The following is a 25,104-nucleotide window of genomic DNA, read 5'->3' on the forward strand; positions in this document are numbered from 1 at the left end:
TTTCAGAGACTTAATATAAAGGAAATTTCAATGTTTACATATAATATGTATTTTGTCCTCTAAATGTGAATTTCAGGAAATTCAAAGCGAACAAAATGAACTTTTCAGGCTAACTTGGAAAACTGAAGTGAGCTTTTTTATGGTTTTATGTTGTTGTAATGGTGTACATCCCTATATGGATCTAAAAGATTACTCAAATATAATTTCTGAATTGATATTTTAAAATTATTCCATTAATACTGAAGTAGTATACTTATTTTAGGTATAATGTAGTAAGATTTAAAAATTGATGAGGAGGTGGGGCCTCCCTGGTGGCACAAGGGGTTAAGACACAACGTATGAGTTGTGCAGCATGAGTTTGATCCCCGGCCAGGAAGGAACTCCATATGGCGAGCAAACCTCTCCTGTCTCACCTGCTGCTCCCCTCAGCAGTGTATTTCAGTCAGTCTGTCTGTCCTGTTCCCCACTCTGTTTCTAGTGAATCCTCTCACCCCCCACACCTCTGGCCTGTACCCCAGTTCTTGTATGCATAAATAAAAAAAATAAATCTTTAAAAAAAACTGATGAGGAGTCTACATGAAGATTTTTATAGAAAAGATGTTCCAAGGTAATTAGTAGATATATGAAATATTATTTCACTAAGTTGATTAAATAGTAAATAATTTTCTATTTTTGGCTAAAATATAAATGATGTATAATAAAAAAATAAAGCATAAATGCTGGGTTAGAAATTAGGACTATTAACTTTATTATACAATTTTGTTATAACTTTATTATACAACTTTATTGTAGAATTTTTGATAATTTTAGTATTTCACATGTGTAGTTACAGCTCATATTTTGTCAGGGATATATAGAATGATAGGAATTATGGCTTTTGATAAAGGCAGCTACAGTTTGTATCACAATATGCTCAAACTAGCCTTGAAATTTGATGATGTCAATACTGGGTCTTTGTTTTGGTTTATTTTTTTTTTTTTTTTTTGGTTTGTAGATGCACACCCAAATGTTACTCCAGATATAGAATCTCATGATTCTAAATAATATTATTTGATTTAATAAAAGCAATTCCATGTTTCATGTTTTGTTAACCTTGTAATAACTTAGACAGATGCCAAGCAAAATTAGTTAACCATTATGGTCCAACCCAAAATTCTAATAGCATTTGTCTTTAAAGTTGTTCATGAAAATAGGCCAAGATTTTCATATAAAAATCTGCAAAATGAGCAGATTATGAATTTTGGGAAGGAAAGCTTTGGATATTTTAAGAAGCAAGCAAGGATTATAGAAGAATTCACAGTTTATTACTGGAGACTATTTTTTTTCCTTTGCCTTAAGAATCTTATGGAGAATAATAGATTCCAGTTACTATGCTATAAATTATGTTATTTTATATCATGTTGCAACATGTTGACCTAAGAAGAGATCAGTTTTTCAGTGCTCTTTTAAACACATAGTAACCAAAATCCAGAACAATGGATTCATTCTCTTAAAAATGAAAGGAAAAAAGGAGAAAAGGAGAGGAAGCAATGATGGAAGGAGAGAAGGAAGAAAGATGAAGGAAAAAAAATGATAGAAGTAATGTATTTAAATTAACTTTATCACCCTGTAGTTTACTCAAGGTCAAAATTCCATTTAAACCCACAAAAAACGGAAAAAGAATCTGTGTTTTTTCACACGAACCTGATTTATTAGTTGACATTAGAGTGCAATCCCTGTTTTAGAAGCTCCACATATGACTTCCTTTTAATTCTTAGGTTGGTTGACACCATCATGGTCAAACCAGTTCAACTGATAGCTCCACAGGCATCGATCCACCATGGCAGCTGAAATGCGTGTTATTACTGCAGCATTTATACACTTACTTCTTGTATCAGTTTCCTGGAGCTACCTTAACAAATTACTGCAATCATAGTGGCTACAAACAGTACAAACATGTTCTCTGACACTTCTGACAGCCAGAATCAAGATGTCCTCTGAGCTGCACTCTCTCCAAAGGTTCCACTGGAGGAGCCTTTTCTACCTTTTCCAATTTCTGGTAGTTTCAGAATTTCCTTGATGTGTGGCTGCTTAGCTCCACTCTCAGCCTTCATTCATGTGATTTTCTCTGTGGGTGTGACTTCTTGTTTGTCTCTTATAATGACATTTGTCATTGCATTTATAATTTACCCAGATAATCACAATAATCTCATCTCCAGACTCTTAACCTAATTACATTTGCAAAAACTCGTTTTCCAAATAAGTGCACGTATATAATTCTTAGAGGGGCACAGGGCGCAATAGGGCATGGTCTTACTTTTGAAAGGGCCACCATTCAACCCATTACACCTATATTGGTCACTGAGAGGGAGCCAGATGTCTCAGAATGAGTAGATGTACCCAGTGTTAATTTCTTATATAATTTGTGAGTGTATAGTAAACTATTAGTGAAGAAGAAGAATTGTAAAGTTCTGTGTGAATTCTATGCACTATTAGATGGAAAACATTATTTTCATACCCACTGTATTGTCAAGCTCTTGGATCCTAACTAATGCCAACATGCTTTTTATTGGAAGTGAGAGTGACCGTAACTACAAAACAATGAATTCTACATTGTATGTTCTAGCCATTGCCACTTCAATAATGTTTTTTAAGATTCTATAAATTAACTTAATACTTGTCCTCCATCCCTCTCTTCAATCTAAAAATAGATCTACAAAAATAAGAAACATCTTAGAAGGCACATATCTTAAGTTTGTGTAGACAAAAAACTTTTTTACTCTAGAGAAAAGCTAATTTATAATACATATAAAGATAGATGGATTTATATGTTTAAATGTATGTTTGCATATTATATATTTAAATATATGTATTTATCTGCATGTGTAAATAAATAAAATGGCATATACATACTATTCATCACTGTAGTTTGAATATATCAGTATTCCTATGCCATTTAATGGATTTTCCTCTTCTTCCGGATGTTTTTGTAATAAGGTACAGCATGGGTGACTATGCTTATAGTCATAACTGGTTATGTGCATATAGTCACTATGCTTATTATTAACTATGTTAATAATACTTGGTCTTAAAATTTCTCAAAATAAGCAAAAAATATAACTACATTTGGTGACAGAGATGCAGTGACCATTTAATACAAATATTAAATTCTTATAGTGCTCACTTGAAGCTAATGTAATATGTCAATTATGCCTCTAATGTAATATGTCAATTATACTAAAAAGATATTTTAGTACTCAAAAATGAATGCAAACATCTTACAAAGTATCCCTTGGAAGGATGCCTCTAATGTAATATGTCAATTATACTAAAAAGATATTTTAGTACTCAAAAATGAATGCAAACATCTTACAAAGTATCCCTTGGAAGGATGCTGGAAATTTTTTATCTCCACAGAAAAATCATTTCAGTTTTAGTGCTATATAAATATGCCATAAATTAGTCTATAGCTGTGTGGAATATCTGAGGTGTCAAACAGCAGCCACAGTGGATGGTTGTAAGGGAACACTGTTCTACACAGCTCTGGCAAGTCACTCTTGTCGGGAGCGCAGCTGTTATTTTTGCTCACCACATTCTTCTAAAGACCTTTCAAACTCGTGTGCGCTACTCATAGTCTGTCTTTGTTTCCCAGTCTTTACAGAGTAGTGAGACATCAAAGAGGAGATGGTTTTTCCATCCTGTAATCACTGTTTGTCGTCATCAGTTTTTCATGTCTTCCACATCAGATTTGTCTAAGGAAGGAAAGGGAAAGTTTTCGTTGCTTCCTGATTCCAGCAGAATAGCGATCTAAAAATAGTTTCATCTTTTACCTCATGTGATTCCCTTTTCCTTTTTCTCCACACAGCCCCACACATCATTGGTCATACCTTTGAGTCATGTTTGTAAACACTGAAAAGCTTTCTTTCCCCTCTTCTCACGTAATTGATTCACAGGGTGAACTTTTGGGTTTGTTTTTATGTTGAATAATGTTGAATGAATAATTGTGAACAGTACTAGACTAGAAATAGCAAGTTGAATAAGTCAGCTAAAGTGGGGGTGGGCATGGGATGGAGTTGGTGATAAAAGTGTTCTCAAGTTTTAAACAAGAAGCTATTCATAGGTTGAGATATTCAGTGAAATATAAACATATTCAGCTTAATGATTTATGAAAGATGTTTGAAACACATTATATCCTTTGCTCTCCCAATGATTATTTCTTTGTAAATGGCATTAATTGATCCACTTAAGATCCACATCACTTCAAAAGCATCCAAAAGTGAAAGTTCAATGAAGACTGTATTTTTCTCTAAATTTAAGATGTTTTCTCAAAGTACTTCTTTTCTTACTTTGACATTACTGAGGGATTTTTTAAAATACATTACTTCATTTAATCCTCACAGCAATCCAGAGGAAGATAATAGCATTAACTTTCTCTGACAGTGGTTGCTGAGAAAGAAGGAACAAGGTCAATTGCAGCTGCAATGGGATTGGAGCCTGCTGTGTGAGAGAGAGTCTCTGGTCCTGTTTGCTTGTTGTTATGTGTAACCCCACTCCCTCCCCCCATGTTGCTATTAGGGGAATATCACTGCACACTGCAGCCCACAAAATAATTCCTTTCCTGTTGGGCTGTAGGGGCTGAGCAATTTGTCTCTTATCGCCCAATGGCAAGACAGGGTGTCTATATATGAGCTGGGTCTTTCCTACTGCAAAGCCAAGTCTGAAACCAAACATCACATTCTCACCTCTGTCATCCTGCACTGTCACACACACTAATCTTCCCACTGATTGTCATCTCCAAGGACTAAGCATAGCAGGTGCCCAGAACATAGCAGGTGCTCTGGAAAATTTGTTGAATCAATTAATACCCATTCGGAAGCTATAGTCTAGGTATCTATAAAATCTCATGAATGATAAATGATTTTCTGTAAAATTTAACACAGTTTTAAGCCTGAAGAATTATTTGATTACTATCTCTCACCAACCAGGCTGTCATTCCACAGCAAGAGTTTTACGTCTCTATGTCGGAATGACAATAAATCATGGATTTTTGTTAATTGAGTCCGTGTGATGATGATAAAAGTTAATTTTTAAAAAGTTAAAATTATAATGATTATTTGCCTAAAATCTCCTGTCTCCAGAAATTTACCTAATACTATTCCTGTTTCTCTTCCATTTTCCTCTTTTCTTTCCTCATTCTTGCCCTTCTATCTCTTTTTCTCTCTATTGGCATTTATTTATCAAATATTACATAGTGCATACTACGCAACAGACAGTTCTGAATACTTTACAAATGCTAATTATAATAACAATCTTATGAGATATGTATTGATATCATTACATCCCTATTTTATGTTAAAGAATATGAGTGTGGAGATATTAAGAAATGTGCCCAAGGTCAGAACTCACAGTGTAACTCAGGCATCTGGCTGCAATACTTTTACCACCATAAGAATTTGTTTCTTATTTGTCTCAGTCCCTTTTAACTGTATTTAAATAGAAATACATTCTCTTCATTGCCCCTCTCTGTGTTAATTTGTGTTCTCGTTTAAATTTACTGCTTATGTGTGTTCTTACTCACTGCCTAGTCAGCCTTGCTTCAGAAACAAGCAAACATGGTTGACAACAAATATATATGTCTTAGTCACATTTCATGTCAGCAGCTGCAGATCAGCTGCTGTGAGTGTGTCCTTGTGTTTTCTGTAAGAGTCTTCTCATGGACAAGGGGCTAATATATAGACACAGTCATACAATCTGGATACGCTCTAACTTCACTCCTAGTGCCTCTGCCCGGCCTACTCTTGGCCACTACACATAAATTAACAACACTGAGGTAGGAACTCAGCTTCCTTGCATAGATGGAAGCCAAAAAAAAGTGATTAAGAGTAACGCAAATTTGTACACATAAAATGTGTTAGTGTTTATTCGTTTTGCAGAGTAGATACATAAAAATTCAGTAACTGCTCCCCCTTCTGCTTCATCAGATGAGTCAAAGGACGCCAAAGGGCAAATAAACACATGATTTACAAATGCCCCAAACAATTATTTTTCTCTAACAGTTATGTCAACATAATTTCATTCGGTTGAGTTCATCAATGATTTTGAATTTTCCTAATGAGCTAACCCACTACCAAGAATCAAACTCCATAGCAAGTTTGTTTATGGAGTACTTTTAAATATTTTTGACGTCGATGAGCTTCTGTAAAACAGGATCTTTGTCCTAGCAAGGAGCACACTGCTCGCCTGTAGTAGCTACCTCATGAACAGTGAATGATGACCTGACCAACTGAGCAAAAAGCCTAAAGATTCCCAAATGTATCTTTCTCTGCCTCCCACAGGAACTTCTGCTGGCAGAAAAGTGGGCTAAAATGAACAAGCTGCCCTTCCCAAAGATTGACCCTTACGTGTTTGATCGAGAAGGACTGAAGGAATGCTATGTCTTTAAACCCAAGAATCCTGATGTGGAGAAAGATTGCCCAACTATCATCCATTTTGTTCTGGCCAACATCAACTTCAGAAATTTCAAGGCTCCAGGTATGTTGGGACTTATATATATATATAAAGAAATCTGGTAAAGGAGCAAGACTGACATTAAGCTGGTTCACTGCTATACCAGCTGTTGCAATTTGGAATGCTTCCCTTACCTTCATAGATAGCTATTATCCTGAGTCCCCAAGTACTCCCCCCTCTTTTATGCCCCAAGAGTCTCTGAGTTCCTCAAAATCCAGAAATTGAAGGATTAACAACTAGCTCAGTAAGAATGTCTAAAATTTTGCTCCAAAACCTCAGCTTACGTTTGTTTTAATTGATCAGTCCCCTCCCCATAGGCATTGTTACATCTTTGAATCTCACCCTTGTATGGAACCCTTTCAAAAGAAATCATTTTGGCTGACCATAGATCACTGTAATCTAGCAGCATATCATGGCTAGTAATTTAAGTAGTAATTTAAGATTGCCATGTTATTTTTCATAGAAAAAGAGGATCCAGCCCAAGGTATAATTGTTCTGTCTCACCACATCCAGAGAAGTCTGCAGACATTTCTGTATTCCAGAAGGAGATATAGGGATTGCCAGGCAAGATGCGGAAGGCATAAAAGCCACATTATTTTAGGACCAGAAAATATTGTGAAAAGAGAGACACAAAATTAGTTACAGAAGCTTTGAGAGTAGACTATGGAATGGAAAGTGACTTTTTCTACTTACTGGAAAAAGACAGAGAAAGGATCAGAAGGAATGGAGGTTATTCTGAGACCTACTTCAAACCAGAGAAAGAGAGATGAATTGGCTGGCAGTTTTATTGGGTTGTCAGAAAAGTCATGACTTTTTTCCGAAGCATTTTTTCTGTTTTTCAAACAAAAATGTGTCATGACTTTTCTGAAAATCCAATAGTTATTGAACAGTGTATTCACTGAAATCTAGAGAATTTTCTATCACTGTTAATTCTCAAGACAAGACTGTGTACAGGAGTCTTATGAAGACAATTAGATAAAGTGGTTTGTGTTCTCCCAGAAGCAGATTCTGAGAAAAGAAATCCAGTGCACGTAGTTCCCAAGGAGGGAACTTGAATGAGGATGTGGGGAAACAATGAAGAAAGGGCATACAAAAAGATTGTGTTGAGTCTGCCACACAATAACTTGACCCTGCTGGGAAACTCTAGGAAATGGAATAGCTCTCATGGTCCAGATTGTCCTTCCCACTCACACAGCAAGACGCAGGGTATATTGCTCTTGAATATTTGTATACTAACTTCATAGAGTCTTTGGTTGATTGTTGCCTGGAAAAAGCATTATTTACTGGCATTTCCAGCCTGTTGCTAGTAAGCAAAACAGCCCTCTGCACTGGCAGGGAGCTGAAGAAAGCCGATAGGCACAGAGATGCAGATACTGGCAATTTGAAGTTGTCATATCAGAACACGCAGAAATTATCAAGTCCAGGGAATTTGGATGAAGGCCTAACAGTGTCTATGCAGATTATGTGACTCCTGGGGCACTCCCAATGCTGTGTTTATGGATATTTATCTATTTCATTCCCTAGAATTTAGAGATATTTTATAGCTTTCAACATAACTTCATTTGAGATTCTTCTGAAACTTAGGTGTTCCCAGAGAAACTAAAGAAGAGAAAGAAATAGCAGATTTTGATATTTTTGATGACCCTGATTCACCATTTTCAACTTTTAACTTTCAATATCCAAATCAAGCATTCAAAAGGCTGCATGATCTGATGCACTTCAATACCCTGAACAACATCGATGTAAGTATCCCCTGTGGTCACTGACAAGGACACCTATTTCCCTGAACACCGAGCATAGCAATATCTCTTTGAAATTAAAGTGGAAAAATAAAAAGTCCCATTCTATTTTCCATGAGTTATTTTCTTAATTTCCAGAAGAACACTATAAAATTCACACAAAAGAAAATGAATGCCTCTAAAATGGCCAAGTCCACATTTATACTATTGTTTGAAGGATTGGTTAATGTGAAGCTTCTTTTCCAAAGAATCTAATGTATTCATCATATGATAAAGTCAATTACAAGTAAAAACAAAAGTAATGAAAAGAAAATATAAGAGTTGGAAAGTGAGTCTAACCAGGAGTGTAGTTAACCTGGAAAAAAAGATCATGAATTTTAATGAATATACTCTTGCTTTTAAATATCTTCTGTGGATTTGGGGAATTTCGCTGAAAGTGGCAGCCTCCCCATTTTTAGCTCTTGAGATATCAAGTACACTTTGCTTTAGAAACTTTAGAAACAAGTCATTCTCTCCATATCAGTCATTCCTATCACTACTGTATCTGCTGAAAAGATTCCACGCTGACGAGAAATTCTTTCATCTCTAACTCACCATTTGGGAACTCTGTTGTGTAATTGGAATCAAATTGTAGGGATAGGCCCTGGGTGTGTTATCTTTCACAAAATGTGCCGTCTGGGTGGTAAGGTCCAGAGTTCATCTGTGGTTATAAATCTCAACATCCAACGAAGCATTATTGGTTGTGAAAACCCAAGTTCACTAGTGTAATGGGATTTTGCACATTAAAAAAAATAAAAGTGGAAATGGACACCATCGTGACTGATTTGCTGGAGCATGGACAGTGTGTGGAAGAGTTTTCTGTTTATATCAGATTTGATTCTATTTTGTGAGCTAACAGAATTCTGGCATCTCGTCTGCTCATTGTTGAATTAGCCCTGAGACTAGTACTGATTGGTCATGTACAATTATAACAGATCATCGTATGTTGCTTAGTCAAAATCTTTAATGCAGTTTTCCCCAATAAGCTTCAGTTCCTGCAAGTCTAAAATGCTTTCTTGTCAGCCTTCATTCGTGGGTAACATGTCACCTTTCACATAAAATATGATTAATGAAGTTTATGGTGTAGATCATTTTCTAAATATATTTATTCCTTTTCTTATTCCTTTCATTTCACAAGCAGTTGATATCTGAAATCTATAAGCTACATCTATATGCTACATTTCTGTGGTGATGGTGAATACTAAAAGAAAATCAGTATTATAGGGAGAAAACATTCTTAAAGTAATATTGTGTTTTATAAAACTCCATGCTGTTAAATAAGAACTAAGAGATAATCAGAGTATTTCTATTTTTTTAGTATGAAGTCAATAAACTCAAAACTGGGACCTCCCCTGGTGGTACAGGCGGTTGAGCATAGTGCTGTGAAGCTGTCCGCAGCCTCTGCAGCACAGGTTCAATCCCGGCCGGCCAGCGAGAATCCCATATGGCAAGCAGACCTCTCCTGTCTCGCCCACTGCTCCCCACAGCAGTGTATTTCAGTCAGTTTGCCTGTTCTATTCCCTGCTTTGTCTCTGATGAATCCTCTCACCCTCCTGCGCATCTGGCCTGTACCCTGGTTCTTGTATGCATGAATAAATAAATCTTAAAAAAAAAAAAAAAAAACTTAAATAAATAAATAAATAAACTCAAAACTATATATTCCTGGGGATGAAATGTATTGGGCTTGTTCAGCTGTCTTTTTTTTTTTTTTTTTAATAGAGGCATGTTTTATTATTTATTTATTTGTTTGTTTTGTTTATACATGCACTGGGTACAGTCAGAAGCGTGGGAGGGTGAGAGAATTCACCAGAGCCAGAGCAGGGAGCAGAGCAGGCAGAAGGACCAAAGTACACTGCTGAGGGGAGCAGCGGGCGGCAGGAGAGGTCTGCGCGCCATGTGGGACCCTCCTCCGGTGGCCGGGGAGCAGCCGGGGATCGAACCGGTGCAGCAGAGGCTGCAGGCAGCTTCTCAACCCAGCACTCAACCGCTGCACCACCGGGGAGGCCCTTGTTCAGCTGTCTTTAAGCAGATTGTAGGAATATATAAACATACTATTGGACTTGGGAAAATGACAGGATATATATACATATATATATGTAAGTATGCAAGTAAGTATATCTGTATATATGAAAGGATATCCGTATATATACATACATATATTTATATCAGATTATATGTAATGTATGACATGTATTATACAGTATATATACATGTTAAGTACATATATATATATAACTACATTTCTCTCATTATTTTCAGCCCTGTTTTGTAGAAAACCTGCTAGGCTGCTTGCTACAAATGATGATATAGTTCTATTTATATATTTTACATACATTCTTCAAAGTAGTTTGACACAAAAATGAAAAAGTTAAAGCCTAAACAAAAAATACGCTGAATTCCAAAATAGCTTTCCTCACTTATAATGTCTCAAATGTTGCTTCTTCACAAACCGTTTAACCAGGCAGGTTTTTTATTGTTTGCAAGACCTTTTGCTTCCAAGAACAACTTGGAGAAGCAAGGACACGTTTTGGTTCACATTTCCATCCCAGATGGGCTGCATGTTTGACATCTTTTTATTTTTTATTTTTTTAAAGATTTATTTATTTATTTATACATGCACTGGGTACAGTCAGAAGTGTGGGAGAGTGAGAGAATTCACCAGAGCCAGAGCAGGGAGCAGAACAGGCAAACTGACGAAATACACTGCTGAGGAGAGCAGCGGGCGGCAAGAGAAGTCTGCCTACCGTGCGGGACCCTTGCCGGCGGCTGGGGATTGAACTGGCGCTGCAGAGGCTGCATGCGGGCAGCTTTGCAGCCCAGCGCTCAACCGCTGCGCCACTGGGGAGGCCCATGTTTGACATCTTTTTAAAAGAAAACATGTAATATCACCACTGTAGTGTTTTAAGTTTTTTGAGCCTCAGTTTCCTCATTTCTGATACAAGGTACCAGCAGCTGCCATTGAGACCGTAGTGAGTGAATCTTTAGCCAGGTGGTGTGTGAGCAGTACTTTCCCTGCAAACACAAGCTTCTCGTTAAGTGGGACCCTCACCTATGGGTGCCTACAGCCTGTACCTTTATGGTTGCATCCCCAAAAATTTACAAATGTGCAGCATTAAAAAATAATAGACTAGTCTGTATAGGTAAGTAGCCTAGGCTATAAATAAATATTTCTATGAATGAATGAATGTAGGCTTTCTTTCAAATTACATGATAACTGAAACTTGTGTTCAAGTGATTGTTGATTGTGTATGTGCACACTAGCATGTACACTCTAGCAAGATTTCCAGTTTTCACTGATATTTTATTTCTCCCTTGTTAACTCTCTCCCCAACGCACCTCTGCCACACTCCACCCTGCTTTTAACCAAGAAAACATATTTTATGAGAATCAAAACTTCTTTATAATGGATAAAGAACAGGCCTCCCCTGGTGGTGCAGGCTGTTGAGTGCAGCGCTGTGAATCTGCCCGCAGCCTCTGCATCATGGATTCGATCCCGGCTGGCCAGCGAGAATCCCACATGCCGCAGCAGATCTCTCCTGTCGCACCCTCTGCTCCCCTCAGCAGTGTATTTCGTCAATCTGCCTGTTCTGTTCCCCGCTCTGTCTCTGGTGAATCCTCTCACCCTCCCGCGCATCTGGCCTGTACCCCGGTTCTTGTATAAAATAAATAAATAAATCTTTAAAAAAAGAGAGAGAGATAATACAAAACAATAAACTGCTGAGGCCAGATGCTGGAGAGCTCACCTGAGCCCACCAGCTGCATCTCTCATTTATTTGTGCACCATTTGAATAGAGTGGGTTACTCATCTACCTCAGCACCCCCACACCTGATTTCTTGCACTGTGAATATAAACACTTCTAGTGCAAAGACACTTGGCTGCCAGTCCCACAGAAGAGCTTTCAGCTTTGGGTCACAACCACTTAAAGCAAATTTTTCTCTTCAACTCACATTCTGACTTAAATGTTCCCTTTGAAAAGGCCACCCTGCGTCTGACAGCTGCATTTCCTTGAAGGTGCTAGCTGGCTGGCTTTAGTGAAGTTCAGGTCCAGCTGGTCTTGAGAGAACTTCTGCCCTGTTTCTGCTTACTCGGCTGACAGCGACCTGGCTCCCCAGCAACATCAGGTGTCTGCTCTCCCTCAGTCCTCCCAAGTTCCTGACCCCCTCATGCCTCTGTGCTTTTACTGTGGCAACAGCATTTCATGTTCTGCTTATCGTTGTTTTTTAGAAGCCAAATATACAGTATAATATATAATATACAAATATATAATATACAAATAATATATAATATACAATAATATATTATATATAATATGATTGTAATTATTATAATATAATAAATTATAATATAATATAATATACAATAATATAATATACAAATAATATATAATATACAAATATACAGAAGCCAATCTGTATACAAATATACAGAAGCCAGTAACACTGTATATTTGGAACAGTCTACGCAGGTGCTTTGGGGTCTTACAAATTGGTTGTTCTAACCTTGCTTGCTGAATCTTGGCTGAGTGATCTTGGGCATGTTGGGTGACCTTTCTAAATGTGACTTTCTCCATTTGTAAGGGAAACAATGATACGTATTTTCTAAGATTGAATGAGGATTAAATCAAATAATTTCAGGGCTTGGCAGGTAAGCGGCAATCCCCAGAAGCAGTTAATATGATAATAATAATTACAAGTATCATATTATATTCTGCTATTAATTATGAATTGAAACCTTTTAAAAATAGTGAAAAATTCTCCCACTGGAGAGGCACTTGCAAGTTTGAGTTTTGTGTTATTCATGAAGCCTGCTGAAGTTCTGGGCGAAGTTTTGTGTCTGGTGTCTCCCCAGATGCTCTATTCCCTGTTTTAAACTTACTTTCAAGGAGACGAAACTAGGCTAGTGATATGATAGATTAAGGTGTGCTGATTTTGAGTTGCTAATAGCTGTTGTTGGTATTACGTGTCTCAGTTTTCCCCACAGTTGTCTAACTGGAATTCTAAAGGGTTGTTATTTTCCTAATTTCTTTTTCTTCTTGTTCATGATTTGTAAATAAAACACAACCAATTTTCATGTGTAACCTATCACTTGTGTTCACATATTGGTACAAATATATGATTTCTTGGTGGGATCTCTAGGGTTTTCTATATATTGTACCAAATCATCTGCAAATAATAACTTCTTCTTTCCAGATTTGGATTCCTTTTGTTTCTTATTGTTATCTGATAAGCTAAAATCTCTAATTAAATTAAACAGAAGTGGTGACAGTGAGCATCTTTGTCTTATTCCTGATCTTATAGGGAAAGCTTTCGGTTTTCCACCATTAAGTATTAAAATAGCTGTAGGTGTACGATATGTGGCCTTTATTATATCGAGTTAGGTTCCATCTATTCCCAATTTGTTCAGAGTTTTGTCATAAACGGTTGCTGTATCTTGTCAAATGCTTTCTCTCCATCTACCGCTATTATTGTGTGGTTTTTAACATTTCTATGGTTGAGCTAGTGTATTTCATTGATGAATTGATGTATCTTCTGTGATTAAATCCCACTTGCTTATGATGTATGATCTTTGTAATAGGTTGTTGAATTTGTTTGGTAGTATTTTGTTGAAGGTTTGTTTTTTAAGATTCATTTATATATATAAGAAGTAGGGTACAGGCCAGAGGTGTGGGGGTGAGAGGATTTACCAGAGACAGAGTGGGGAGCAGAACAAGCAGATTGACTAAAATACACTGCTGAGGGGAGCAGCAGGCGAGACAGGTCTGCTGTGCCATGTGGGTTAGCTCACTGGCCGGGGATAGAATTAATGCTGCAGCGGCTGAGGATAGCTTCATAGTGCTGAGACTTAACCCCTTGCGCCACCAGGGAGGCCCCTAGTTGAAGGTTTTGTATTAATAATCATCAGGGATATTAGTCTGTAGTTTTCTTGTGCTGTCTTTGGTTTTTGTATTGGAATAATGGTTGGCAACCTAAAATGTTAATGTTAGGAAGCATTCCTTCTTAGATTTTTAGGAATAATTTGAGTAAGCTGGGCATAAGTTCTTTAAAGGTTTGAAAAATTTTCCTTGTAAAACTGACCTTGGGCTTTTGTTTTTGGGAGATTTTTGATTACTCATTCAATTTTCATGACTGTGATTTTTTTTCAGCATTTCTATTTCTTCATGATGTAGTTTTAATAAACAATATTGTTCTGGAAGTTTGTTCATTTCCTCAGCGTTGTTGAGTTTGTTGATTTGTAGTTGTGTGGTAATCTCGTATGACCCTCTGCATCTATGTACTGTCTATAGTAATTTCCCCGTCCTCATTTCTAATTCTGTGTATTAATGTTTTCTTTCTTCTTTGTTAACCTATCAAAAGATTTGTTGATTTTGTTTACTTTCCTGAAGAACCAACTCTTTGTTTTCTTTCAGATGGTCTTTTTGGTTTCTTTTTTTTTTTAAGATTTATTTATTTATACATACAAGAACTGGGGTACAGGCCAGAGTTGTAGGGGATGAGAGGATTCACCAGGACAGAGTGGGGAACAGAACAGGCAAATTGACTGCTGAGGGGAGCAGCGGGCAAGTCAGGAGAGGTCTGCTGCACCAATGTGGGTAGCTCCCTGGCCAGGGATCAATCTCCTGCTGCAGTGGCTGCGGCGAGCTTCATAGATTATGTCTTAACACCTTGTGCCACCAGGGAGGCCCTCTTTTTGGTGTCTATGTCACTTCTTTCAGCAGTTTGATTATAATGTGTCTTAGTGTGTCTGTGTTTGGACTTATTTTGTTTGTTACTCTTTGGATCTCAAGGATCAGGATCTCTGCTTTCTTTCCCTGATTAGGGTAATTCTTGGCTATTTTTATGTCTTTAAATAAATTTTCTATGCATTTCTCTCGTCTCTTGGGACCCTCATGATATGGATATTACTTCTCATTAAATTACTCCACAGAGCTCTTATACTGTTAACTTTATTAGATTCATTTTTTCTCTTTGCTGTTCTTTTTGTGTGTTTTCCACTACCGTGCGTTCAATTCATTGATTCTATTACTTGCATTTTTCTATTATTTGGGCCCAGAACTGCATTTTTAGATTCAGTTACAGTACTTTTTAGAGTCTTTAATTCTATTTGTAATCTCATATTTTCTATTAATACCTTTCATATTCTTATTTTTATTGATCCACTGTTTTTATTTCATCATGAAATAACTCTTTGTGACTCTTTATAACTGTTATTTTTAACTCATCAGAGTCCACATTTCTACTATACTGAGACATCTTTTGGATTTTTTTTCACTCTAGTATTTTTGATTTGTTCTTCTGTCTCTCCAATTTTAGTTACTCCAGCATTTGTGATATGTTCTTCTATTGTTCATTATGGATTCAGATTAGGAGGTTTCTTTTCTGGCATTAATAAACTGACCTTACACCATGCCTATAGGTTCTGGGTATAAGCCTGGGTTTTTATCCAGTATCTATATATATGTGTCTGTTGTTTCATAAACTATAGCCTCTGCATCTATTTGAATGACTAGGACACTAGTGCCAATAAGAGGTAGTCATAGGAACTGGGAAAACAAGACACCAAAAGTGTACCTCCAATGAGCACCAAGGGTTCAAGCTTCTAAAGTGCTGCAGGGGAGCAAGCACCCAATTTGAGGGTGGGTATACATGAACAATCTCATATCCCTCAACTTCTTTTTTTTTTTCAAAGTTTATAACAGTTTTATTCATATTAGTCCAAAAATTAAAATCACAAGATGTTCCCATCAGGATATAGAAATAGAAACTTGGTATAGTTATATAATTGAAAAGTACTTAACAATAAGTAGAAATAAATTACAGCTACATCTGCAACATAGATTCACCTCAAACATTACAATGAGTAAAAGAAAGCACATAAGAATACATACTCTATGATTCCATGTACATAAAGCTCAGAAACAATTTAAATTCTTAATGGTAATAGCAATAGGAAATATGATTTGCTATGAGCATTAGGTGACTAAAATGGGTACAAAAATATTTCTGGAATGATGAAAATGTTCTAAATTTTTATTGAGATTCCAATTGCCTGGGTGTATATATTTGTCAAACCTCACTGATCTCAAGTTCTATGTATTTCACCACAGACAAATTTCCCATCAATTAAAAGAAACTGCAAAAATAAATAAATAACATATGTACTGGGGAACCCATTTCATATTTAAAATCTTATGTAAAGGAATACTTTGTAACATAAAATCATTCTGGAAAGCATAAATTCCTTTTATCAGCATGGCAATTTTTATGGCATAAATACTATCAATCTAACAATAAGCATGCAAAGAACATGATGCTAAGTTTCCAACTCCCTTCTACAACCTCCATTTTGCACCTACTTCTGGAATTTTCTGTATCCTCTTTAAGAAATCTATTAAATGGCATAGTTTTTTTTTTTAATAATAAATTTTATTTTTATATTCCCCCATACAATTGCAAACTCCCCATTCTGACCCCAATCCTTCCCCTCCCGCCCCCCACCCCCCAAAAAGTGTCTCTGGTTCATAGATTTTTGTTGATTTTTATTTTCACTTTCTTATATTCATTTTCCTGGTCCCTTATTTAAGTTTTCTAGATTCCTGCTATGAGTGAGACCATCCGGTATTTTTCTTTTTTTTCTGGCTTATTTCGCTGAGCATGATCCCTTCCAGCGCCATCCATGTTGCTGCAAATTGCATGTGTTTATCTTTTTTGAATGCTGAGTAATATTCCATGGTATATATGTACCACATCTTCTTGATCCAGTCATCTATTTTTGGGCATTTGGGTTGTTTCCAAAGCTTAGCTATTGTAAACAGTGCTGCTATAAACATAGGGGTGCAGGTGCTCTTTGGAATTGATGTTTCTGTGTCCTTTGGGTAAATACCTAGGAGTGGAATTTCTGGATCATATGGAAGCTCTATGTTTAGTAGGTCCAGAAATCTCCACACAGCTCTCCATAGTGGTTGGACCAGTTTGCACTCCCACCAACAGTGCAGAAGAGTTCCTTTTTCTCCACACCCTCGCCAACATTTGTTGTTGCTAGTTTTTTTAATATGTGCCATTCTCACTGGTGTGAGATGGTATCTCATGGTAGTTTTGATTTGCATTTCCCTGATTGCAAGTGATGTTGAACATTTTTTCATATGTCTGTTGGCCATTTGCATTTCCTCTTCAGAGAAGTTTCTTTTTAGCTCTTCTGCCCATTTTTTGACTGGATTATTTTCTTTGTTGTTGTTGAGTCTCATCAGCTCTTTGCAGGTTTTTGTGATCAGTCCTTTATCATTAGTGTTGAGTGCAAAAATGTTCTCCCGGTTGGTGGGGTTTCTCTTTGTTTTGGTTATTGTCTCTTTTGCTGTGCAGAAGCTCTTTAATTTGATGTAGTCCCAGCTGTTTATCTTTGTCTTCACTATCACTGCTTTGGGTGATGTGTCTGTAAAGATGTCTTTGATGTGCAAATCCCGTAGTGTTTCGCCTGTATTTCCTTCTATGTATTTTATGGTTTCAGGTCTTATGTCTAGTTCTTTAATCCATTTTGAGTTGATTTTTGTGTATGGTGTGAGGTAGTGGTCAAGCTTCATTCTTTTGCATGTAGCGACCCAGTTTTCCCAGCACCATTTATTGAACAAACTTTCTTTGCTCCAATGCATAGTCTTTGCTCCTTTGTCAAAGATTAGTTGACCATAAATCTGTGGGTTTATTTCTGGATTTTCTATTCGATTCCATTGGTCTGTATGTCTGTTCTTGTTCCAATACCATGCAGTTTTGATGATTATGGCTTTGTAGTATAGTTTGAAGTCTGGGAGTGTGATGCCTCCATTTCCTTCTTTTTTTTTCAGTAGAGCTTTGGCTATTCCGGGTTTTTGGTGATTCCATATGAATTTCATCAATAATTGTTCTATTTCTTTGAAGAATGACATTGAAATTTTGATTGGAATAGCATTGAATCTGTATATTGCTTTTGGTAGGATGGCCATTTTAATAATGTTTATTCTTCCAATCCATGAGCAGGGGATGTCTTTCCATTTCTTTGTGTCTTCTTCTATTTCTTTTAACAGTGTTTTATAGTTTTCTTTGTATAGGTCCTTTACGTCTTTTGTTAGATTTATTCCCAAATATTTGATTTTTTTTGTTTCGATAATAAAAGGGATGGTTTTTTTGATTTCTTCTTCTTCAGATTTATTGTTTGTGTATAGGAAGGCTACTGACTTTTGCGTGTTGATTTTGTATCCTGCCACTTTACTGAATTGATTGATGAGTTGAATTAGTTTTTCTGTGGAGATTTTGGGGTTCTCTATGTATATTATCATATCATCTGCAAATAGTGATAGTTTGACTTCTTCTTTTCCTATTTGGATTCCTTGGATGTCTTTCTCTTGTCTTATTGCTCTGGCTAGGACTTCCAGTATTATATTGAAAAGCAGTGGTGAGAGTGGACATCCTTGTCTTGTTCCTGATCTTAATGGAATTGCTTTCAGCTTTTCACCATTGAGAATGATACTGGCTGTTGGCTTGTCATAGATGGCCTTTATGATGTTGAGGTATGTTCCTTGTATCCCAAGAATTTCAAGGGCTTTTATCATGAATGGGTGTTGCACTTTGTCGAAAGCTTTCTCAGCATCTATTGATATTATCATATGGTTTTTATATTTCTTTTTGTTGATGTGTTGGATAACGTTGATTGATTTTCGGATGTTAAACCATCCTTGTGCCCCTGGAATGAATCCAACTTGGTCGTGGTGAATTATCTTATGGATACATTGTTGGAGTCTGATAGCTAAAATTTTATTGAGGATTTTTGCATCAGTGTTCATTAGGGAGATTGGCCTATAGTTTTCCTTTTTTGTGTTGTCCTTATTCGGTTTTGGTATTAGTGTAATATTGGCTTCATAGAACGTGTTTGGTATTGTCCCTTCCTTCTCAATTTTTTGGAAGAGTTTGTGAAGGATAGGCACTAATTCGTCTCTGAATGTTTGGTAGAATTCATTTGTAAATCCATCAGGTCCTGGGCTTTTGTTTTTGGGGAGGTTTTTGATTACCATTTCAATTTCGCTAATTGTAATTGGTCTGTTTAAGTGTTCTATTTCTTCTTTATCTAGCTTTGGGTGATTGTAGAGTTGTAGGCATTTGTCCATCTCCTCTAGATTGTTGAACCTGTTTCCATATAACTGTTCATAGTAGTTACTGATTATTCTTTTGATTTCTGCTGTGTCCGTTGTGATTTCTCCTCTTTCATTTATGATCCTGTGTATTTGTGCTTTCTCCCTTTTTTCCTTTGTGAGCCTGGCTAGGGGTTTGTCTATTTTATTGATTTTTTCAAAGAACCAGCTCTTGGTTTCATTGATCTTTTGGATTGTTTTTTAGTTTCAATTTCATTTATTTCTGCTTTGGTTTTTATTATTTCTTTTCTTCTACTGGTTTTGGGGTTTTTTTGTTGTTCTTTTTCTAGATCTTTGAGCTTCGAGATTAGGTTGTTTCTTTGAGTTCTTTCTTGTTTTTTGATGTGAGCTTCTATTGCTATATATTTTCCTCTTATTACTGCTTTTGCTGCATCCCATACATTTAGGATATTGGTGTCCTCCTTGTCATTCAATTCAAAGAATTTTTTAATTTCTTCTTTGATCTCCTCGTTAGTCCAGTGGTCTTCCAGTAGTGTGGCTTTTAATCTCCATGAGGTAGGATAGTTCCTTGCCTTCTTTTTATGATTTATTTCTAGTTTGATGCCTTCGTGGTCAGAAAAGATGGTTGGTATGATTTCAATCTTGGTGTATCTGTTGATGTTTGTCTTGTGCCCCAGTATGTGATCGATCCTGGAGAATGATCCGTGTGCGCTTGAGAAAAATGTGTACTCCGTTTTTTTGGGGTTTAGTGTTCTATAGATGTCTGTTAAGCCCAAATGCTCTAGGTCCTTATTTAGAGCTTTAGTTTCTTTACTTATTTTTTGTCTTGTTGATCTATCCATTGTTGATAGTGGTGTGTTGAAGTCTCCCACTACGTATGTGTTTTCTCTGATGTCTGTTTTCAGAGAGGACAACAGTTGTCTGATATATTTTGGTGCTCTTTCGTTTGGTGAGTATATGTTAATGAGTGTTATTTCTTCTTGAAGTATTGTCCCCTTAATCATAATGTAGTGACCATTGGGGTCTCTTTTTATTTTTTTGAGTTTGAAGTCTGTTTTATCTGATATAAGTATAGCTGTTCCTGCTTTCTTTTTTGGCCCATTTGCTTGTAGGATTGTTTTCCATCCTTTGACTTTGAGCCTATTTTTATCTTTTGTAGCTAAATGTGTTTCCTGGAGACAGCAAAAGGTTGGGTTTTGTTTCTTAATCCAGGCTGCAACTCTGTGTCTTTTTATTGAAGAGTTTAGTCCATTTACATTTAGAGTTAATATTGATATGTTAGCATCTGTATTTGCCATTATGTTTGTCTTTCCTTTGATTTTATTTATTTATTCTTTTAATAACTTTTTTTTTTTTTTTTTGGTCTTCTTTCGTTGTTATTCGTCCCTCTGAGGTTCTGGCTTTAGGATTCCTTGTAGTATTTTTTGGAGTGGGGGTTTAGTCGCAATGAAATTCCGGAGTTTCTCTTTGTCTGGGAAGGTCCATATTCTTTCTTCATGGAGGAAAGAGAGCTTTGCGGGATAGAGTATTCTTGGTTGGCATCTGTTTTCTTGGAGTCTGTTGACTATGTCCCTCCACTTTCTCCTTGCCCGTAGTGTTTCTTCAGAGAAGTCTGATGTCAGCCTGATTGGTTTTCCTTTGAATGTTATCTGTTTCTTCCCTCTTGTCAGCTTCATTATTTTTTCCTTGTCCTGGATTCTTGGGAGCTTTACTATTATGTGTCTTGCTGTGTTTTTCCTTTCGTCGTGGAAGTTTGGTGTTCTTCTTGCTTCTTGTATATCAATTTTCAGCTCCTTCTTCGCATTTGGGAAGTTCTCTTCAATTATCTCCTGGAATATTTTCTCTGTTCCTACATCTCTCTCCTCTCCTTCTGGAATTCCTATAACTCTTATATTTCCTTTCCTCATGGAGTCAGATAGTTCCCGAAGTCTCTCTTCGTTCTTTTTCCTTCGTACTTCTCTTTCCTTTTCTGTTTTGGTTCTTTTTATTTCTGTGTCTTCAAGAGTACTTATTCGTTCTTCCATTTCATCTATTCTGCTTTCATTGCTTTTCCCAGAGTTCTTTAGTTCCTCCATTAATTCTTTGATCTCCTGCATTTCTTTTACTTCCCTCTTTAGGGACTCAATTTCCTTCTTCTGATCTATCACTTTTTTAATCATGGCAATTTTAAATTCTCTTTCTGGAAGGCTCAGAAGTTCTTCCAAGTTGCTGTCGTTGCAATCTGGGGAGTGGTTTTCTTTTTGTGGTGTGCTTCTTTCCTGAGGAGTTGTTAGGTTGCGTGTGGTTCTTCTACTCCCTACTGTCTGTTTTCTAATTTGTCGTATGCGTTGGGACACTGTGTTGCTCGGACTGACTGGCATCTTGGGTGAACTTCTCCGCTCCCCTCTGGCTCTTCCAGGAGCCATCTCTGTCTTCTGGGGGAGCTTTCTGCTGGTTTTAGGCAGTTTTTACTGAAGAAATGTCCCTGTTCTAAAATGGCGAAGCAGGATACAGTCCCTGCGCCTCCGGTTTCAGGCACACTATTCTGCGCACCTGGTCTGCCCCGGACGTGGGTGCCTGCTCCCTCTGTGGGCTCAGACTGCTGGTCGGAAGGGGCCTGGCGTGGGCTAACTTCCCGGCTGGCCACTGGGTCCTCCAGAAGCCTTCTGCCCTTTTCAAGCAGTCTTAAGAAATTTCCTGTTCTATGGGGTGTTAGTGACTTTTTTTTCCTGGTCGCTAGGTGGCGCCAGAGATCTCTCCTATTGTCCTTGGGGGGCTGTTTTTCGCCTCCCCCCACCCCGTGGGACAGGGAACAGAGCGGGAATGGTAGGGTACACCTCAACAACTTTGGGGTGCTGTGTCTGCCTTGTGCCCCACCATCGTGGAGAACCCACGCCCCGAATTTTCATGCCCCGGGTCTCAGTTCAAAGCCCTCAGTTCCAGGACGCGGGCTGTAGCCCAGTTCAGTGGCGCGGGAATGGCGCCTTTTGCACCGCTCCCGTGTCTGGGCGCCTGGTTCCTGCTTACTCAGGGAGGGACCTTCACCTCAGTGAGGACCTCCGCGCGTCTCCCCGCAAGCCTAGGTCGCAGGCGCGGGTACCTGGGCCGCCACGATCCAGGTCTACACTTGCTTTTCAAGCTCACCCAGCGCGCCGCTTTCCCGCGCAAGCTTACCGGCAGCCCGGGCTGTGTGCGCGTCTCCCGGGGTCTTTGTTCTTCTCTAATCTCCCTCAACTTCTAAGCTATGGTTGAACAGCAGCACTGAGAAGAGATTTGAGTTGAAATGTTCACAATACAGGATTTATTCTCTTTGCCTTTCAAGTATGGAACTTGCCTTTAGGCACTTTCTCCAGTTCTTGGTCCCAATTGTTTTGAAATCTGATTAATGACCATGTACTATTTAGCTGTTATTGCGGCTTTGGCCCCTGGTAGGAGTGAGGCAGGTGTTTCACATGCACAGCTCCAGGCTGCAGAAAATAGCCTCTTCTGTAGGGAAACAGGCATTCCAAGCAACCCTCCCTGGCTATTCAGGTTCCAGTTATTCTCCATTTGGAGATGTAGGCTCAAACCAATAATCACCACCTCATAGACTCCACACTGGCAGTCACCAAGACCATGTCTGCTCTCAGTTCCCCATTTTGGTGGTGTGAGGTGCTTCATTCTCCAGCTCAGGGTGCCCTGTTGCTCTCCAGTGGTATATCTCTGTATTTGCAGGCATCTGCCTCCTCTAGCAGTGCTCTGCCAGGGGGTCTCTGCCCTCTTATCTCTGTGCCTGTTCTCTGATAGTGCACCCTCCATCCTGCAGGCCAGTTTTGTGCATCATTTCTGTAATCTAGTCCCCCGAGTTCTATTCTAAAGTCCCCGATGAGCTGTGAACCCTCAACAACAATGGCAGAGAGACTTTGGATAGCCACCTTTTCTCCCTATGGGATCACTCTACGCAGTTAAATTACTGAATTTCCTACTCCCTTCCTCTGTGTCAGCCCTCTCGATGCCTACAGTGGTCATTTTCCATCTTTCAGGAGTTATTCTCTGTTTAAGTGTAGTCTGGTTGTGAATATGTTGTGAGGAGGGGGAGGATGAGGGTAACTTGGCAGCTTCACTTTTCCACCATCTTGCCAGACCCTAGTGTTAAACTAATAAACGCATGCATGACCCCAAAGCGTCTCTCCTTCTAAAAGAATACTGTGATAAAAAGATCAATTTGATTTTTGCTTTGACCAAACAAATGTTTGAATGAGTTGAGAGCAGCACTAATTTAACATGTATTTCCTCTGTCTGTAGGTGATACAGAATGCCATCATTGAAAGCATTGAATATAGAAGACAGAATCCATCTCGTTGTTCTGTTTCTCTCAGTAATATTGAGGCAAGAAGATTCTTCAACAAGGAGTTTCTAAGCAAACCCTCTGCATAGTTTATGCATAAAAATGACAGGAATTTCTGAGCTGAGGCTATTTGCAATGTCATGACAACTGGATTTAAAAGCACAGAACCAATCGCAAGAGACTGACTGATACTCAACGTTGCAGTTATTTGGCTGCATGAGAATATCCTGATATGTTTGTTAGGTTGACAGATTATGTTAATTATGTAAAAATATACTGATCTGCATTTTCTATCAGTATGAATTTCCTAATGCAAATGTACGAACATATACTGTATTTTCAGATATCCCTTACCAAGCATCTAATGTGTCCTTTTATAAAAATGTAGTTTCTTTTTAGAATATTTAACAGTTCAATCTCAATAAGTATGACTTTGTACTGTGTGTAAATGTTATTCACTGACTGGATTTATTCATATTATGAGACAACACTATTTTTTATTTATGTATGCATATATACTTATATGAAATAAATTCACCTGTATGCAAATTATTATAATAACTGACTTTTTGATTATCCTTTATAATGATATTGTGCTTATAGGATCAGTCTCCCCAAGAGGATCACGTAGGCAAAATTTTCTCTATATGCCCTGAGTAGGCATATTAAAGAGTCAACTGAAAGCAAACCCAATGGCCAAAGCCATTAAGCAGCAAAATACAGTAGTTTTGCATTATTATGGAAAATATAAAACTCCATGAGTCCATACAGAAATAAATACCTTCTATGTAGAAGACATTGTATTATTTATGTAAATACTCAGCCCTCAAAGAGGTGATAGTCCCTTGAGATGTGCATATTGTGATTTCATCAAAGAGAACATATGCTGTGGACAAGGAAGGAACTGGGCAAATGCTACTTCTGCCACATGAACAAAGGCAGTATCAATAATGACCAGAAAATGTACACATGCCAGATGATTCATTGTGACTTTCTCATTTTTTTCTAAAGAATCTTTGCTTTCATTCCCTTCCCATGCATGCATTTTTGGAGTAATACAGCAGAATCAGATAGTTTCAATTCACAAAAATAAACACATTAGAAGAATATAATGCGTTCAAGGAGTTTTTTTCTAGCTAAAGAAACAAGATGTGATCAGGAGGTGGTGGGAGCAGGCAACAAACTTCGTTTGGGCAACTCTGACAGATTTGATGAGGGCAAGTCCCTCACAGCATGAAACATTCCAGCATATACACACCACATCTTCTTGATCCAGTCATCTGTTTTTGGACATTTAGTTTCCATATCTTAGCTATTGTAAAGAGTGCTGTAATAAACATATGTGTGCAGGTTTCCTTTTTAATGAATGTTTTTGTCTCTTTTGGGTAGATTCCTGGTAGTGAAATTGCTGGGTTGTATG

The 25,104-nt window shown here is 37.6% G+C and overlaps 1 protein-coding gene across 1 annotated transcript in view; it reads left to right on the forward strand.

Moving 5' to 3' along the window:
- Positions 1–24,802, forward strand: part of PLA2G4A (phospholipase A2 group IVA) — a 150,558-nt gene extending 125,756 nt beyond the window's left edge. The window contains exons 16-18 of the mRNA XM_037506320.2: positions 6,315–6,510; positions 8,071–8,228; positions 23,642–24,802. Coding sequence (XP_037362217.1) covers positions 6,315–6,510; positions 8,071–8,228; positions 23,642–23,773 — 486 coding nt within the window. The 3' untranslated portion in view covers positions 23,774–24,802. The remainder of the gene's footprint in view (positions 1–6,314; positions 6,511–8,070; positions 8,229–23,641) is intronic.
- The last annotated feature ends 302 nt before the right edge of the window (positions 24,803–25,104 follow it).

The sequence above is a fragment of the Talpa occidentalis genome, unplaced genomic scaffold (genome assembly GCF_014898055.3).
Source record: "Talpa occidentalis isolate TD23 unplaced genomic scaffold, MPIMG_talOcc4v2.1 talOcc4.12, whole genome shotgun sequence".
Classification (NCBI taxonomy): Eukaryota; Metazoa; Chordata; class Mammalia; order Eulipotyphla; family Talpidae; genus Talpa; species Talpa occidentalis.